This window comes from Lipophrys pholis (assembly GCF_963383615.2).
Source record: "Lipophrys pholis genome assembly, chromosome: 1".
NCBI lineage: Eukaryota > Metazoa > Chordata > Actinopteri > Blenniiformes > Blenniidae > Lipophrys > Lipophrys pholis.
Window position 1 is genome coordinate 36097737 of NC_137635.1, and position 19771 is coordinate 36117507.

At 39.8% G+C, this 19771-nt stretch overlaps 1 protein-coding gene across 1 annotated transcript in view; it reads right to left on the reverse strand.

Annotated features, from left to right (window-relative positions):
• Positions 1–19771, reverse strand: part of pappa2 (pappalysin 2) — a gene marked incomplete at its 5' end in the record, with an annotated part of 65943 nt that overhangs the window by 29730 nt on the left and 16442 nt on the right. The window contains 9 exons of the mRNA XM_080459212.1: positions 1794–1907; positions 3926–4122; positions 9478–9563; positions 10186–10314; positions 12609–12912; positions 13583–13765; positions 17999–18132; positions 18837–19029; positions 19582–19735. Of these exons, the coding sequence (XP_080315338.1) occupies positions 1794–1907; positions 3926–4122; positions 9478–9563; positions 10186–10314; positions 12609–12912; positions 13583–13765; positions 17999–18132; positions 18837–19029; positions 19582–19735 (1494 nt within the window). The remainder of the gene's footprint in view (positions 1–1793; positions 1908–3925; positions 4123–9477; positions 9564–10185; positions 10315–12608; positions 12913–13582; positions 13766–17998; positions 18133–18836; positions 19030–19581; positions 19736–19771) is intronic.

A 19771-nucleotide genomic window follows, 5' to 3' on the forward strand; every position in this document is an offset into this window, starting at 1 on the left:
CATGTGACGTTCTCTGCCATTATTGTGGAGGGTTTTCCTTGATGCAGCATCACTGTAGCAGGCAGGCCAAAATTAATACGAGATGTAAAGTGACCGAGACTGATATGGCTTTGTGGCTTTCAAACCTGTAGAAAAACACCTATTCTGTAGAACCAACTAAGAACTAGTCCTGGCACCAATCCTGCACCAGCAGTGGGTTCCTTTTTGGTCTGAAAGGGGAATTTAGTTGCAAATTTCTAGTTCCTGTTTTATGTGCGCTCACTTGGGTCTACACTTTGACTCAATTTATTGTACAGTTTCACAGCCATCTGACAAGCATGCAGACTGTGGATATGTCATCCTCAAAGGACAGACTTTTGGAGAGGGTATCGCTTTAAAGAAATGCTAAAAGCTTTGTAGACATGAGAAAAGCTGAAAAGTGAAGACACTGGTGGAGATGGATATGATAGGGTGGCTGAGGAATGCTTTTCAGAAAGACCCAGACTGCATATTTAAGAAGAGAGAGGCCTTTCAAAAGCAGAAGGAACACTTCAAGGAATAGGGAATGTTACATAGAGAAGCTAGAAGATATGGGTGTCATAATGAAGGCTTTTCAGACAGTGAAAGAGTCTTTAGAGAGAAGGCGGCCTTCCACAGAGGTTGCAGAGATGTGTCTGATAAAGAGACTGTCCATGAAAGAAGCAGGGGATGGAAAGATGAGTCATTCAACAACGAAGTGGAAATGATGAGACAGAAAGAAAACAAAAATGAAAGAGTATGTGTAAGAAAAGAAACCGGCAAGCTCATGAATGCATGGGACTCTATAATCCAGCAAGTGACAGACAAGGCTATGAAGCTATCCGTCAAATCAACAGCTAGCCTACGCTCAGTCTGGAGTTGATTGTGGGAACCGTGCTGTGGAAAGATTAAACAATCAAAAGAAAGAAAAAAACAAAACAAAAGAAAGTAAATATGAGAACCAGACACAGGTCTGAAGTAGAAAACCAGGTCCAAATACAGTTCTCTCCACAAATCAGGATATCTACGTATGTGAAGAACTGTTGCTCAGAGAGCATTAGAGTGGTCAAGATAAGCAGGGTGAATGCACGAGTCAACCTTTTTGAACTTAAGATGTATCAGAAGCTCTCTCGATTTCATTCGTACATTAATGGGCAAATATCACTTTCTAGTCTGTCTAATCAATGTTGTGTAATCTTTGTGAGTCATCTTTGAAAAATCAGGAACACCAATCAGTGATTTTTGTTGCTCTGCATAACAATTTCAAATTTAATTCAAGTGGCTAATAAATCTGTTTTCATTTGAGAAACAAATACCCCTTCAGAGGTCAGTGTTTTCACAACTTGTGAACCCTTAAGTATGTAAATGAGGGGTAATTATTTAACACTTGATCCTCTGCTATTAATACACTGGCAATGGTAATTATTGAATGAGTTCATTGATTAGTAACCCTTACGTTGACAGAATAAAATGTAAATAAAGAGTGAGAAGGGAGGGGAGCAGACATAATTTTGTAATCATCTACACATCATTAGAACTCCAAGTTCACAACTGACCTGGAAAATAACTAATTATTAGATACCAATGCATTGTGTGAATCATGCATTTGCTAGAAAGTCAGGAATGTGTGCGTGTGGAGTTTTGAGCCAGGCGTCTCTTAGAGAGAGACCCTTCAACTCCATTTAAAGAAGTATTGGAGAGAGCTGGAAGCTGTTAAAGACAGAGTCGCCACCCACAGTCAGTCAGTGGAGGGAAAAACAGAGTTTGTGCATACACACAAGCACATGCACACATACCTTGAGCCAAAATGAATGTTCCAGGTCATTGTTTGCGTCAGGTTGGGCTGTGCACGGAAACCAGGCATCAGTGGGCAATGTCTCACTCACCTCCAGGTGCTGGTAGCTGCAGAGCTTCACACAGAACGACGCAAGTGTAACTCATAAAACTTAATCAACATGACTGAATTCCTTTCAAAAAATAAAATACATCTTCCCCGCATGGTGAGAGAAAGATAAAGCATGCGCATGCAGTGGAAATGTATCTGGTGTGTACCACTGTTGTCCACAGTGGTATCTGTTAATATGTGTATTCATATAGATAGAATAATGGAGAAATTATGAAAAAAAAAAACTGTCAGTTTTAGAGTACATCATTCCTTCAACAATGTTGTGTAAGATACTTACAAATAACACTTCCACACACTAAGAGTTACTGAAAATAAAATGTAACTCGTTATTTGGAAACGTTACTTTCATTAGTCTCACTCCGCTTGCATTGTCGAAAGATGTGCTCAAGACTTTATTATCTATGTGTTGCGGTTAATTATTATTACCATTTTTTAAGTGGAGTGGGCTATCCGCACTGTGACGGTCAGTCTTATGAGTTTTAGTTTTAGTTTCAGCTGAAGTTACAGTTCAGTTAATCCTACTGAAGGCTCATCTGTATGTTAGCGATTCTTGAAAACTAAATAATTTATGAACTGACAACGGTGAGGAAAAAGTAGCTCTTCAAATGTTTTAATGGACAACAGAAGTCACAAGTGACAAGCTCCCGGACACAGCAGTAATTGTAACTGTGTAACTAAGTTGTATGTTTTCTCAACTGTCATCTATTTTGAAGTTTGTGGTGTCTGGACAATGCATGTTTAACTCTCTATGGCAAACTTTTTTTTGTCATTAGGAAAAGCTGAAAACGGAATGGTATTAAAGCATCTGAGAAGCTTTATTGACTTTATCCATGACAATTACTTCACAATATTTTTTGTTTATCGTGCCTCTGACAATGTGCCTGATAAATTACAGGTTTTGTCCATTTTGAGGTGCTTGAACCAAGATGCGCTGATGTTGAATGTTGCGACCTTCTCTGAAAAGGCGCGCGGAGGATGTGAGTACGCTCGTAAACCAGTGACATAATTTGGCTTATCAGTAATGATGGACCTAACAGGTCTCGTAGGACTGCAAACATTTTATGTAAGGTGTCAGAGTTGGAAAGTGATTGAAGAGAATAAAATGAGCAGAGGTGTGCTCAAAGTTGCTCTGCGGTCGCAGAAAGTCCTGCCAAAATGTCCTCCACAGATATGCAGAGAGCCATTTCTCTGAAAGTATTTTTCCTCACCAGTTGCTATAGCTTTTCCATTTGGTTTTTCCACTCAACCAAACATAAAATGACTCAATACCAATTAGCATTTTTTGGTCTGTCTGGTGTTACTCAGTCTTCAAAAATATTGTCATACTTCTATGATAAGAAAAAGGATTTACTGGAAACATTCATTCAGCTCCTCTAAACACACTTTGTCGAGCCCACAGTTGTGAGAGGCTGAATTCTCCCTGGACAATTCATCACAGACCTAACACGAGAAGACAGCCAATCACAACTATGGGCTGTTATGCAAACAAGTCTATCTTTAGATTGTGGGAGGCAGCTGGAGTGAGAACATGCAAACTCCACACGGAAAGGTCATGGCACAGACTAGAAACATTACATATCTTCTTCCTGCAGCACTAAATCACAACTGTTGGGCAGCTCTGCAGTCAATAATTTCACTTTATTTGATATGACATGTGTTATATTTATTTTAAGCAAATTTATTGTAGCAGTTCTCTCGTAGTTTTCGATCATTTGCCCGATATAACTTGAAATCCCCAGAAGTGATGGCCAGAAGATCGGCTGATGTCTGATGTCTTTGGTTGTCAACATTTGCAATGGTTGAAAATCAAAAGTGTAGAGACTTTTACGGGCCTCCTGTCAGGTTCTGGATATTGTTTTTATTGAGCATTTATACTGAGGATTTATATTGACAAAAATAGCCCGGTGATGAAATGTGTTTAGAAAGGAAGCCAGCTGAGCGGAGGATTTACACTGTGGCCTCCTCGGTGCGTTTATTGTCATCTGGAAGCCCTTTATATGCCCCGTGGTTCACACGTCATACCTTGGTAAGTGAAGGCTCCCCAGTGACAGCATGGGCAGGGCAGCGGTTGGGGTCCTGGTGGGAAGCGGTGGCGGTGGATGCCCACTGGTCTGTGTAACCCAGAGGTGTGAAGTAACCGCAGTCTTGAATGCTGGAGCCTCGCTCGAACTCCTCACACACACCGTCCCCATCGAAAACATAACACTGGCTGGGTTCGCCTTGGGAGATAGGAAAAAGAATGAGAGAGTAGGATTTATGAAAGAATATAAAGCCTGGTTTCTTAATCTGGCAGGGCAAATGTTCATCCCCCACTGTTAGACTCTCATCCAAATCTATTTGTCAGTGAACCAGTTTGGAGCAAATCTATTCTGTATTTTCATTGGCCACTTTCAATGTCAGCCACGTCGGCTCCACCATATCGGACTCCTTGTACTAATAACTGATTGTAAAATACCGTAAAAAGAAAAAAACTGGGAACTTTAACGTTTCTTATGCATTATTAGGATTTTAATAATTCTGTGATATCAATAAGCAGAAACTAAATATGTCAATTCGTCAAATCACAGCAACAATGTAATGTGCTACAAAGGGATGTGAAAAGCAATGAGGAAAAGCCCAGTAGAAAATAGAAATACAGGCAGGGAAATACATTCATCCCACTGTTATTAACTCTAAATTCGTACACAATCAGCAAATGAAACCACTCATGGAGGGTCAAGGAAGCAGGATCACTACCAGGCAGTTAATCGTTGACTCTTGAACGATGAACAAATATATCCTGTGAGCTAATTATTTATAAAAAAAAAAAAAACGCATTCTCCCAAAGGGTTCACAAGTAATATATTATGTCTAAAATGCCATGTCAACACTTTAATTCAACATTTACGGGTATCTAGGATCGATGAGTATTTGTTCAAGTTCAGTAAAAGGAAGCTGTTTTATTGTCTTCATTATTGAAGATACCAGCAAGACAAAAGTTACTTTCACACCTCGTCAGCAGACATTGTTCATGAATTCTACTTTTCTAAGAGTAGAATTCATGAGAAAGCAGTAGTATGATTATGTTTGACAGTAAAAGTGGACGTTGATCTTACAAAACAAAAAACTACGGGAGAATATTACACTGAAATGTGACTATGATCCTGCTGCATTTGCCTAAAAACTAAAGGAATCTGCTCCTTGGCCAGCAATAGTGAAGTATTTTGGAGGAAAAGTGTGCTTGGGTTTCAGACGTTACTACATATTTAATTGAAAGTAGGCTATTATGCTTCCTGTAGCATAGCTGACGATGACAAAATAAGCACATGTGCAATAGAGTAAGGGTGTTGATGTAATGTTCTTCAGCAGTGTATCATAAAAAGAGTGGGAATCATGAGCCGAACAACAGTTTCTAATGCAGCAGTTATTTGTGAAAAGGCGGCAAACATCAAGACACTTCAGACGTTTGGCCTCGTTAACATCTGGACAGCTGCAGAGGTTAGACAGACAGCCTGTGCTGCACAATTGGCTTCAATTAGTCGACGGAAACATGTTTCTGATAAAAGGCAAATCAGGCCGAGACAATTCAACGCCATATTGTCTTTCTGAGTTCATTTGGCACTAATGCACTAAGTGAACTCGGCAAACACCCCATCTCTGCTTTGACAGCACCTGTGAAAATGATTAAATCATTCTAATTCCAAACCTTGCATTTATCAAGCTTCACAACAAAACAACTAATTGATCACCTTCTTCTAACAATTAAGACCGTCTGTTTTTCTTTTAACTCGAGGTCTGCTCATTGTGTAATTTAGCACTTGTTTGAACTCATAAATCAGCAGGATTCATTAATAAAAGTGACCCGAGCAGCACCTTAACGGTCACAACTATCTCGTCTGTATTTTGTGTGAGGAGACCATGAAAGTAGTTGGTGTGGTAACTGCAAGCCTGAAAACAGGAGAGGAGCTGGCATGGTCGGAGCTATTTGGGTCAAGTAAATGTAGAAAGAAAACCCAAACAAATATTCCATCTATGACTAAGAACTACAACTGAATAATAGGTTTAAAGTGTTGCAATTTGTAAAAACTTGTTTTTGCCAAATTGTTTTCCTTCCTAGTCATGGTGTCTCTTATTGTAAAATAAGAGATGTAATAGCGTCAGTCACGGCATGGCAAGCCTTTGTGGGAGGCAAGGGGAGGATTGGGCTCTGCTTTTTTTTTTTCTCTCTGATGAATAAATTGACTGGATGATGGAAATTTTAGCCTGTAACAAGCTCTCATAACACAAACTCTTACACCACACATGAATAACTACCATACAGCTGCCAGAGGAAACAGTCTATGGCCTGAGAGAGGAAAAAAAAAAAAATCCGGCTATCAGGCTGCCTCGTCTCAAGTCCTCATTCACGCCTTTTTAGTCACCTTAAGGAATATTTATGTGCAACCGAAAAGGCTGACATTATTTAACTTATTCAACTTAGCAGCCTCTCCCGTACTCAGTGATCTTTTTGATTTACATAGGATGGAGTTCAACTCTTTAAAAGCAACACCATGTACCAAAATAGAGCTGATCTCAACTCTATGTCTGCCCCAAGTCTTTCAATGAGAAACACTTGGAGGTTCTCATCTCAACTGACCAGTCACACTAATGTTAGGAGAAATGTAGAAAACCAATTTCTAACAATATTGTGCCTAAACATTTGTGGAATCAATTGTAATGCGATTGATAGAAGTCATGTAACGGAAGAAGTGACTTACTTTGCAGTGGCTAATTGGTGTTCTTATCAAGCTTTCGACTTTGAGATATATGAATGCTGAGATAGCTTACGATGCATGGGTCATTCTGTCTAATCTCAAGTGAACAGTCACGCCTTCCGAGCAATGTTATGGAATATTCATGAAACCACCAAAAGTCTGGGTGTTACACAAAATATTCTAGAACAGCTTACTGTTTGGTGACCAACAAGTATTTGGTCGATCATTCTGTAATAGGGTAGCTCAATTTTAAGATTGTTGGGGAACATCATGTAACAGCTGAACTGATTTCTTTTGACATAAAGGCAAACTTTTCCTTTTATCTGGCTCAAGTCTTTCTATGAGAAAGATCAATTTGGGAACACGCGGACAGTTTAGGCTTGTCAAGGGCTCAAAATAATGCAACTCTAGCTCCGTATTATTTCAAGTGAGGAGTCACACTTTAGTAATGTTCTGAAAATGTGTGAAACCGCTGAAAAATGTGGTGTAACAGGAAATTTTGGAATACATTTAAATATGGTGGAGGAACACCATGTAATAGAGGCACTTATATCCAAACTCACTGAGGGTAATTTCTGCTCTTTTGTGGCTGAGTTTCTTCACTATGAAACAGAGACACAGATATTTTAGACTTCAAACACACAAACGCTGCATCGGCCAAATGTATTGCTGAAGTCATCAGTGACATATTAAAAGCAATGTTGTGGAATATTTTGATTATTATATTGAATTTTTCATTATCTGCTGACTAAAGAGCCCACTATTTAACGTTGTGTATTTTTCTATTATATTTTGCCGTTAAAGCAAATTTCAAGTACTTCAAATAGAAACAGACGTTTTATTATTGAAAAAACGATTTTAAAGAACACTTACAAAACCACAAAAAGTTACGTAGAAGCCGTATTCAGCTTAGTTTCTGGTGATAAAAAAAGTGTTTATCTAAATATTCTTTTAAAAAGGTAGGGGATACATTTCAATGTTTCGGGGGAACATGGTGTAACCACAGAGCTGATTTCTTCTGTTATTGGCGGCTAATTTCTGCTCTTATCTGGATCAAGTTTTTCTGTGAGAACCAGAGACACTTGGAGACTCATGGATGGTTAACGCTCGACAAGCCTGCGATGTGTATGCGGGTATTAGGGCCGAAACCGCATTATGAGTGTTGTGTGTCAGAGAGTGCATTGCAACTACATAATACAATGGAATCATGCGTGATGTTCTCGTTGTCCCGTGACCAGCTTTACCAGCTTTGTTGAATTTCTGTGTGTGTGTTTACCTACTATCAAGGTCAAAAAACAAATGTTGACAGAAAAATAGTATTCAGCCTTCTGCTTACAATGAAGTGTTTTGGGTGAACTCCCTTCCCCGATGTGTTGTGAGGCTTCTGTTGTGGCCTGTCTGCATGCTTCAGACTGGGCGAGGGTGCAGAAACAAAGTATTGTTGTCCTGTGGTGGAATCGCAAACTACAGAGGCACCCTCTGTGGCTTCTCTGTTTGTCTTTTTTCCACGTTGTTCTGCATGTTTTTGGTACTTTTTATTGCTTTCTAACCACCAGTCCCGGGGTCAACTGAGCAACATTTCTCCCTCATTTCGTGGGCGCGAGCTATAAATGGGATTCATAATGCACAGATTATAGACAAAGATATGGAGTCGCTGCAAACTATGAATCCATAAGTAATGAATAGTCCATTTTATGTTCATAGAATTGGAAAACAAAAACAAAAAAACAAAGCCCAGAGGCTCAATTTTAAAGGTTATAGAGCCTAAACAGGTGAATCATCTTCATTAACTCCATCTTGAGCACACATTATTTTAGTTTCTGCCAGCCATATGACTCACAACTGAACTGTTTCTTCGTGTTACTCATGTTACTATAAATCTCGAGTTGCTTATTCATAGAACAAATTGCACTTTCACCAAATAAAAGTTGCTTGTTGGGTACTGAACCAAAACGGTGTGCAGAAAGGACAAGAGATGATAAAACGCCTTTGCACATTTTGACTCTGACAGTCAGGACCATGAGGTGGCTTTCAATGGCTCAGCTATAAGGGTCATTGTATGAGAAATATCAAAAGCGTTTAGTGAAGTTGGGATCTTGGACTGAGGAGAACTGTGCAACTTTATAATGCAGGTGTGAGTTGATGATAACCTATTACTGACTTTAGATGGAACTATTATAAGTAAAAATGCCAGCAATGTCCAAAACCATTCATTTAAGATTATTTTTGTTAAAATTTAATCCAAAGCCAGAACACGGTAATTGATTAAAATAAATGAATACATTTAAAATAATTAATTTAATTATTATTCCTCAGCTTGTATCACATGGGTGGACCCTTGGAGAATCCCAAACCAAATAAACAAATTCACAAACTTGACATGTGTTTTGAGACTGAAGCATGTGTTTTTATCTGGTGTTTCTCAGCCAGCCTAATGTCAAAATGCTTTTCTAGAAAACAATTCTGCCTTAGCAAACCAAGAACTTACTTTTTTCACCCTTTTCTTCATCTGTTTTCTCTTATGTTGCTGTGAGTTACATTAATGGATTGTGGAATCCATTCAAGCCAGAAGCTTTTATGTCTTGTAAATTCAATTTGATTGTCTTGATTGTTTTTCTTAATGCTGCTCTGTGCTGAAATGAAAAGTTTCTGGCTATTCAGTGGCTGAATGTTTATACTGAAGGTTTATATGGTAAGCGTGTTTCACATATAAGACATTGGGCAGACTTGGCAGTTTTGATTTCTGACAATATAATGGTTGCATTTACTTTTAAAGAGCAATGCAGTTTGACATGACACTCAGATTTAAACTGCATGTAGACCACAGTGAATGAGACTTACCATTACATTTGAAGCCCATCTCTTTAAGACACTTCTTTGAACAGCCATCACCGTCAAGCAGATTATTGTCATCACACTGTTCGGACCTGCAGAGAGAAAACCAACATCATCACCTCCAGTTCTTTTACATTGTTCAATATCAGTATGTTGTAAACTGCCATTGTTATGCATCCAGTCATTTTATGCTTCTTTTTCCCCGGAGTTGTTGACAGCCGAACCGAAACCACTAGTCACTAGTTAATGTCAGACCACAACCCACATGCACATTCATACCTAAGAGCAGAGAAAACCTGTCGGGGCACAGGGACAACGTGCATACTTCTTAGAAAAATGCACTCATCTCAGAATCGAAATGGTTTTAAGACTGTGATGCCAGACTACTAACCACTATACCACCATGCAGCCTACGGCAGTTTTCAATTCAGTCTTCAAATCAATCTTTTTATTCATAGCACCATACAGAGTGTAAAATATAGCTTTACAAAAGACATCCACACACAAACTGTATATATGTTTCTCTGAATAACCCCCCCCGCACAGACACACATACAGTAACATGTATAAAGAGCAATAAAATAAATAGGAGGATGCCCAAAACAATTCAATAAGGGTTGTCTAAGAGAAAAATGTGAATAGGTAATACTATTACGAAACAATCGAAATGTAGGACAGAAGAGGAAAAAAAAATAATTTTACGAAACCAAATACCTGTCTATGCGACCATCCCCACAGTACGGCTGCCCATGTGTGTAGAGTAAAGAAGGAGAGTGATCACTGAGGAGACCATCTGATTCCACCTGGACTGAATATTCATACTTGACTCCCTGTGTAACAGAGCTGAAAAGAAAGAGAAAGTTATGTGAAGGCCTTTTGATATAGTCACTGAGCTACGCACGCACGCACGCACGCATACGCACACACGCGCACACACACACACCCCTTCCCCATCAAAAGTACTGGACAAAAGCCAGGTAACATTCAGTGCATTGAGTGTAACTGAATCAACAGATGAATTCTCCATTAATCCTGATTGATTCTGCAAACTGTGGCTTTGGGATTGCTGCTGAAAAAAAAAAATGAAAAAAAAAAGTGGAACTTATTCGCAGTGGTGTCCAACCATAACCTTGCTGTATCTAGTGACCTTAAAGCCCCCACCGGAGGAAGTGTGTGTAATATCACCATGGCTCCAGTGTCAGGACTATTGATCTGTTTTGGTGTGTCTATAAAAAGAAACTGCCTGTTTTCACTCCAGCTGGTATGTGAGTTTACCAGGAGAGGCACACATTGACAATATCTGTGCTGTGTCCAATTTCTCAGGAAATTTCCTTTATTAATTATGAATCACAGATGGAAATTAAGAATATGATAAAGTCCTTCTCCTCTATTTTCAGCTCTTTGCATGGCAGCGATTGCTATTGGTGTCTTAACTTGTGCATGAATTGGTAAATTTGACAACCTGGTATGCAAAGTGCTTTGACACCACTGGAGCATTAAAAATGTGCTTAGAATGAGTCTAAAAAAGAAATCCATTTAGTACAAGTGTATTTGTACACTTGATTGACTTACAAAGTCTAAAGGAACAGCACTGTCTTCATTCAACTGTTGACGTTTTTAGTATCACACTGAATATGGAGATTTTTAATATGTGTGATTGATAGAGGAGTCATTTTTCCCCATTTGTCTGCATTGTTCTCAGTGAGCTTGCACAGGAGGAAATGGCTGAAGACACGATCCAAGCAGTCGCTGGTGTTTATGGCCTCTGTTGCTCACATTTGCTTCATGTCCCAAAACTCCCCCCCCCCCTGCCTTTTCTTACTTTTCTTCACCTCCGCTATGCTGTTGTCACCTTCTGTCATGTCTGACTGTTACCCCTTGTATTTCCGTATTTCTCCACCAACAGCTTTTTCTCTTTCTCAAACCTCTTTTCTGTCAACACCTCTCGGCTGGTCTTTATGTATCTCTTTCAGGAACTTTTGTCTTTCTCTCCCTTCTTTTTCATCTTCTCGACTCTCCCGTATCCCACCCTCCTTTGCTCCCTTCTCCTTCCTTTTCCAAACTCATTGCTCTCAAACACACTCTCTTCTCCTCGCATCAACCCCTCTCTGCCCTCCTCAGTCCCACATAACTCAATTCCCATCGGTTCTTACATCTTTTTGCACTTAGACACAGCTTGTGTAACATAGGAGACGTGTTCCCTGAAAAATAAACTGTTTTTGAAGCTGTGTCCACCTAACATCCGCCCTGCTCTGTAAAACAGCAACAGCCTCTCAGGAAAACAGAGGAGCCACCAAATTTGAAATCACCCCCAAATGATCTGCAATCATGTGACACAAATGTCATATGCTGGCAGCTACTTATCGGATGTTTGTGTATATACTGCGACATTCAGAGTATTTTATGAAGGACTGCTATTTGCTTGGATAGAAGAAAGCTGGCTTGTGGCTTTACAGTTGGATTCCAGTAATCATTTGGACACCCCACAATATGAGACAGGATACAGAGTGATTCAACCTAAACCCAAAAGTTCAGCAGGCCTTTGATTAAGTATATGGTTGTTGAAATAGATTTGGATCAGTAGAAACACTCGGCATCCCCATGTTGGAAACATTTGTGTTTGGAGCTTTTCAACCACTACCAGATCCAGACACTTTTAAGAGACAGATATCTTTGGATTAGCAGATCTGAGGACACACACACACACACACACACACTCACACACACACACACACACACACACACACACACACACACACACACACACACACACACACACACACACACGCTTACATGGACACAGAGGTATGCTGTGGAATCTGTTCTCCATACTGGCCTTAAATAACTTTTTTTCCCCACTCAATTAATTTTTTTTCCTCTGAGCTACTGATCTCTGGAGATGCTGTGTGTGGGGCAAAGACAGTTGGCACTGTCTCGATGATGAAGATATTCAACCTCAAAATTCAACAGAGGTCCAGATAGTTTTTTTTTTAGGAGGTTCGGGTTGAAAAAAACAACACACCTGCTGAAATTCCATTTATCCCATGATAAATACTTATTCTTACAGGCCCTTTACTGTGAATTACTATGGTCAAGTGACGTGAATGAAACTCTCACATAAAGTATCCAACCTTTACCTGTCTGTGAAGGTCTGCTTGGTCTGAGGTGGATGCAATTTACTGGTGAAAGGTGGCTGGCGCTGAATCCGATAGAGTAGAGGTCGACAGCCAGAGCACAGAGGATTACCAGGGCCTGAGGACAGCATGGCTGCATCAATCTCCATTTTCTCATCAAAGGTGCAGAGTTTAATGGCAGTGATGGCAGCGTTTTGGGTATCGAGGCGGACAGTGAGGGCCATGTCACAGAAAACGTGCTGTGGACCGAGGTCGATGCTTTTTCCTGCATCTGTAATCAGCTCGATGTTGGCTATGGCTGGGTTGTCTGAAAGATGTAAAAGAAGAATGGATGTTTAGCTGTGAAGTCTGTGCTTTTACATGCTGTTAAAAAACACACATTTTGGTCGATTTAGATACTATGTTGTTAACTGAGACACTCGTGGAGTCTTTTAACTGCATCGATTTAGCAGAACCCATGTCTAGAACAGATCATCTCTTAATTACACTGTGTTGTACTGGTTCGCATTCTTGATTCACATGGCTGGTTCAGCAACTATTGGGAGCCTTTCTGTGCAGGGTTTGCATGTTTTCTTTGTGCGTGGTCATTTGTGAGTCTAAATGGTCCATGGTTCTCTGGTGAGACTGTTTGTCTCTCTGTGTTTGCCCTGTGATGGACTGGTGACCTGTCTAAGGTGTACCCTGCCTTCACCATAGTTTGCTGGATACCTGGCCTGTTTAGGGATATACATAAAGAGTAAATATACATAATTTGTCCTTCACCACACCCGCTGTCTACACTTCCAATCTCTCAGCATTGTGTGAAAGACCAATCTGCAATCTATTTTCTTACAGTCTAAATCATTTTTTTCACCAATTACAATGATTTCCTTCAGTAGGTAGATATTACCTGCCTGATTTGAAGATATCACCATTCCTTTCCCTAGAATCAGATTTACCGCCACTTGATAGATCACGAATGATGCAGGGATGCTTACTTGAAGAGATGTACGTGACCCAGAGGGTAAGTGCATGTGGAACAACCGGGTAGAGGAACTTCAGTGTGAGAGTGCAGCCCTCGGTGTCAGGACAGGGGGACGTCACATTGGTGTCATAAAGGCTGAGCTCAGGACTCCACGCCTGGAGACTTGGATCACAGGGCTGCTCCACATCAGGTGGCCCTGAGGTCAGTAACAACATCACACAGACACACATTTGCACAATGTAATACAAGAGAGCTCACTGACACCAATCTTTCCATAACACTAGAGCGAGCAACATATACCAATTCATCATATCATATATACCTTAACTGTCCTGATTCAGTCATGATGATAATGAATGTTGAAATGTGCCTATTGAGACTCCACATAATACAAAAGTACACCACGTATAGTGATTTCACTGAACTAGACCACAGTGCACCATTCGCACACCTCAAGTGGCGCCTCAGTCTGCACACCACTGAAGGATTGTGGGGGGCACTCTTGAACTGATGCACGACAACTTCTCACAGGTGAATAGGACTTGAATTATTGACGTTTACTCTCAAGATGCAGGATTATAATCCAGAGCAAAAAAACACAATACGTGCCTGATCGGTGTTGGAAATAACCTGTTATCAGGTAACATGCTACGTTTCAGTAAAATACTAGTAACAGATTAACATTCTGAAATATCATTATGTAACAGTGACTCATTTGCTTGAACAAATATTTGTTTCCCTTTTGCTGCTCTGTTTGCACGTTGGTAGTATTCCTCAGCTGTGCTGTTGTAAGTTTCCAGAAGCAATTACAACCAGGCTTCGAGAGCATCTTCCTCCAATTAACTGATGTAACTTCAGCTGAACTCAATGAGTGAACCAGTCGTCAGACCGGACTGTTCGGTAACGCAAACGAGGCAGCTAAAATTATCAGCTGAAGCACAATTGTTTAACTTTGTGTCAGTCATATTAATGACCCTCAGGACTCTCAGTGAGTCAAAGGTTTCATATATCAACTATTCTTTGAATACATCTAACTGGTAAAATTTGAAATTTAGCTTTTTCTAAGTTTATTTCTGGTTTGAAGCAGTGAGGCTATTAAGGAGAAAAAAAAGCCACTTAGTATTACTTGAGTATGATGACGGGCATGAATCTGTGGGCAGGGAAATGCCACTGCCATGATAGTCTTCAGACTTTTTTTTTTTTTTTTTTTTTTTTTATAGTGACTGAAAATACATTTCCAAGTATTACTTTTAACAACTACCAGGAAACTCAGTCATATCAGTAGACAAGAGCTGAATTTTCCAGTTGTGAAAGTTACGAGTCATTCCTCCCTTACCTAAATGTGGCCGTCATTCAAAAACCCAGGAGCAGCATAATTACACCGGGCAAAATTAGTTGCTAATTGTTACAGTGGTAGTGATTACCACAGTGGAATCGCATTACGGTGCAGTTATTATCAGCTGTGTTCCGGGTGTGAGCCAAATAAAGCCAGCACGTTGATGAGGTGTTACATATTTCACACCCACTCCAATCAACCATGTGTGGAAGCGTAATTAACCAACAAACTGTCAAAAAGACAAAGGACGCCAAGTAATAGATGTGACGATTGGATTTTAAATAGGCGTGTAAGTGTAGAAGAACTATAAACCTTTTTCTTTAACTTAACCACATTTTCATGGCTACTGAAGGCCCTGGATATATTTGTGCTATTGAAACATTAAATGTTTTTGTTCATTAAAGCCAAACCTTAATTTCAGCATTAAATTTATATATTCATTTGCCATGACCTGTATAAAGTAGAAGACGAATGGACCTGGCACTCCAATACAGCAAATAGTACAACTTATGTTGATTGAAAACATAAATCATTTCCATAAAAGTCAGTACTGTTTCTGATTTTTTTGATTGATGACCGATTTTATTGCACTTTCCCTTATTTGTCTGGTGAAAAGCGGTTCGTATTGTCTCCTCACGGAAGGAACTTTCCTGTTTTGTTTCCTGGCTTGAGTTAAACCTGCAAGTTCTTAAAGTGCCTGCGTTCAGCTTCTTCCTACTACTGGAGAACTTAGGTTCGTCTATACTTCTAAATTGCCTATAAATATATGAGTATGTTTTTTCTCTCCTCGTGTTAAACTGAGGGTGTAATTACCCAATGTGTATTCTGCTTTCTGTCCCGTGCTGGCTGGGACGGGTTCCAGGCCCTAAAAACTGAGTTTGGATAAAGCCGTTAAAAAGATTGATGTCTTTGCCTCATGTTTTTATTTACTGTCGAGACAATGAACTCTTGTGTTTAATTGCTGTATTACAATTAGAATAATTAAGATTCTTATAAGTGTATGCTTTTATAAATTTAATATACTCTATTAAACTCTAATCACACATGTCTATCATCATCTAATAAGTATATAATATAATACATTTTCAGGACCTGCATGGTCTGCTGATCCTTTGGTCCAATTTTTCTTCCTCTTTATTGCAAAATGAACTGCCTGGTCCACGTTTAACTGCTTGCTCTAAACTCCTTCATTTTGAAATGATCTTCTTTAGAATTTGATGCAACACATAAACCAATTTAATGCTTCACAACAGAGGCACAGTCTTCAACACTATTCAGAAATAGTATTTTTCCCTCAGCCTGAAGAAAGACTCAAACCAAGTCAAGAAACCAGTCGACATTGGCAGAGTCAACTATTTGAGATGTAAAAGGACAATTTGGCCAATATTCTGTTGCTGGCAATGTTTTGCTTTTGAATTCTACAGTGGGCTGCCAGCTATGGTATCCATGTAGAATTCATCCGATTTCCTGTCTCCTTTAGCCCCACTGAGGGCGATTGCCCATCTCTGCTGGCTGACAAAGTGGCCCACGCATCATCGTCCTCGTTTAGAAGTGGGACGGAGTGAAAAGTGAGCCAGGGCAGCCAGCAGACAGGCTGTCTCCTCAGCCATGTGCATACCACTGTTTAGAGTAACACTGTAATTGACTCTTTATCATCATTACGATCCCGCAGCAAAAGAGGGACCCGTAATCCCCCTGTTCCTCCTTGCAGCTTGTTTTCAAAGCACAAATACCAGCAGAGGATTTCCACATATTTGGGTAGAGTTTCCACGGAGTGGAGAGGAAAGTGTTAGTGTGTTTGTGCATTCATTTTTTTTCTTTACATCACTCCTGTGTTTCTTTTCTTCTTTTTTTTTCCCCTTTGCTTTTTTGGTATGTTCCTTACTTTTATTTCTTTCCCCTCACTCTATATGTCATGTCGAAGGAAACCGTGTGTTTGCAGAAATTATGATTGGAATAACAAGGACCATGTGCTTACATGAAGTGTAAGGTTACAAGAACTGAGGTTCAATGTTTGAACAGCACCCAAACATTACCCAGAGTAGACGCATGCTCTAATAATCCTTGTTCTCGCTTTGCCTAAAACAAGACAGACACAGAGAGCGGTCTGTAGCGGAGGGCAATTATCATTTAATGATTTTCTGCTTTTTCCTCTTCCAGGAGCTATTAGCCTTGCACGCACCTGAAATTTACAAGGAAGAGGAGTGTGTGTGTGTGTGTGTGTGTGTGTGTGTGTGTGTGTGTGTGTGTGTGTGTGTGTGTGTGTGTGTGTGTGTGTGTGTGTGTGTGTGTGTGTGTGTGTGTGTGTGTGTGTGTGTGTGTGTGTGTGTGTGTGTGTGTGTGTGTGTGTGTGTGTGTGTGTGTGTGTGTGTGTGTGTGTGTGTGTGTGTGTGTGTAGAGAGGTTTTTTTTTTGCTCCTGTTGAAACAAAGACACAGATATAAATCTAAATCCTTAAAATGCTATATTCCTCAATGTCAATGCTGTATTGAGGAAGCCTATATAACGAAAACGTACTGTAGATCTTAGGAGCTAATATGACCACGAACAGCAAGAGCTCTCATTCCAGCTACCATTTTCTACAACATCAGTTCATCGTGAAATGATGAAATCATTAGAGAAAAAAAGCAACGTTTTTATTATTGAGCTGCTGTTTTACATCTGGGTCTAAGTGAAAAACTATGCGTATGAAACACAGAGTTAAAATGGACTTTAAAAGTTTTCTAAACATGTTTAGAATTGTTTATTCAAATGCACATGCGCGTGCACACACACACACACACACACACACACACACACACACACACACACGCACACGCACACGCACACACGTACACGCTGCATTGTAGCCATAGTTCTATAGATGTAATAACTACTACTTGCCTACCCTTACGCTAACATGGTAATAATCTTAATCTTCAAACAAACCTGGAAGGCAAAATGTATTTTTTTGCCTTTAGTTCATTTTCCTACCCATAAACACTCAATGTCAACATTATGTCAGTGGGATCAAAATTTAATTTCTGTCAAACAGTAATAAACACTACACAGGCACACACAAATAATTTCAAAATAAAATAATAATTAAACCAACCTATTGCCTCTTCAGGTGACCAATAGCCTGAGGTGTCGCATATGCGAGGTGAGGTGGCCTCATAGGCGTACTGATGGTAGACGCCATCTATCTCACAGTCTCCACAGTTGACACCAGACACGTGGGATGAAGAGCTAGGGCAAGAGGAAGCATGGGCTGCTAATTAGATATTTGTAGCAGTGCAGAGCAAAAAATGTTTTTACTAGATATGGACAAAATCCTGGAGGAGAAGGTGGGCACGTTAGGAAGAAAAAAAAGAAAAAGGCGAAAGGGATGAGTTTCAGTTGATGGCCAAATGCTGGCTTGTTTTGTCCAAATATGGAGGTGCAACTAGTTTTATATGTTAAGAATTCCATAATCCACTGCACACTGGCCAACTGTTTGTGCAACAAACTTACACAGGGAGTCTTTGTTTAATCATAACCCCATCATTACTTTTACCCAGCGTTTATATTTAGGCAAAGTACGAATAATATACTGTCAATTTAACAATTCCTGCTGCATGAAAGCAATAATCAATAGTACTAAGTGCAATCAATGTTTTAACCATTTGGCATCCTAATCAATCATCGTAAATACCAGTTATTGACAATGTGTTCAAATAATCCACTGAGATCATGTAGATGTAGACGACAAAACAGCTGTGTTGTTTATTACTGTCTTGTTAGCATATATGATCAATTCACAGAGGCTTCCATGGAACAAGCTAAAATGCTCATACTAATCCTAATACATATTTTGAGCAGAATATTCTGGTAGAAACTGAGTGAAGATACAAGACAAAACTCAATGTAAGCAGTATCATTGCTATTATTATTGAGTAGCCATGTAATTGTACCTTTGATAAAGGGGACCCTTTAAAGGTGGGAGCCAATAGATGGTGACAGAATCTGTGCTCTGGTCCGTCACAATGGGGGCCAGAGGGATGGGGACTGGTTTCTGCTCCGTCAGCCACTTCTGGTACACCAAGTCGAGATAACAATGCATCCGAGCCACTTGGTTCGGCGTGAAATGATTGGTGCAATTGTCATCTGGTGGGATGCAATAAAGGAGAAGTCTGATCAATCGTCAGGAATTGTGAAGGTTAATAAGCTATGGGAAATAATAAAGCGTTTTCAAGACATCTACTGTGGAGACGTACAGTGACTCATGCAAAGCTGAACGCCCTAAAACATTTGCAAATAGTGAGTTCATTGGGTGGTGTCCAGCTTAATATTTGGTTCAAAATTTGATTTAATATTGCTTTGAGCTCCAGACAAAGAACACAAAAATTATTTTGGCTGAAGACATTCTGCTTAAAAAACAAACAAACATCAAATTGAAGGTTTTAACTGAATTTGTGCATTTAATTCAACATCTGAAATGAGACTTCAAGTGCATAATTGCTCAATAGATCAGTAGTTACACACATTGTAAGACATTGCTGCCCTAGAATGGCATTAACTGAAGTGGGAAATAATATCATCTATGCTGGTTAAGTGTTGTTATCAGATGCATGCATCAACAGGTGAATTACTTCTAAATGTCCTCCACATGTGTTCACATTTGAATGATTAGAATGATTTGAAGATAATACACTGTACCTGTGTAACTCATGTAATTACTATAAGGAGTGTCCTGGTAGGTTGTAACGCCGCAGCTATCCTTCACAGCTCCGGGATCTTGGCAGGCTTTGGATTTGGGTGTCGGGGCAGTGTCAGCACACAAATCTCCAGTCTCCATGGATGGGGTGGTCTCCTGTAGAAGTGCGTCAGAGCCTCCAAATGAGCACAG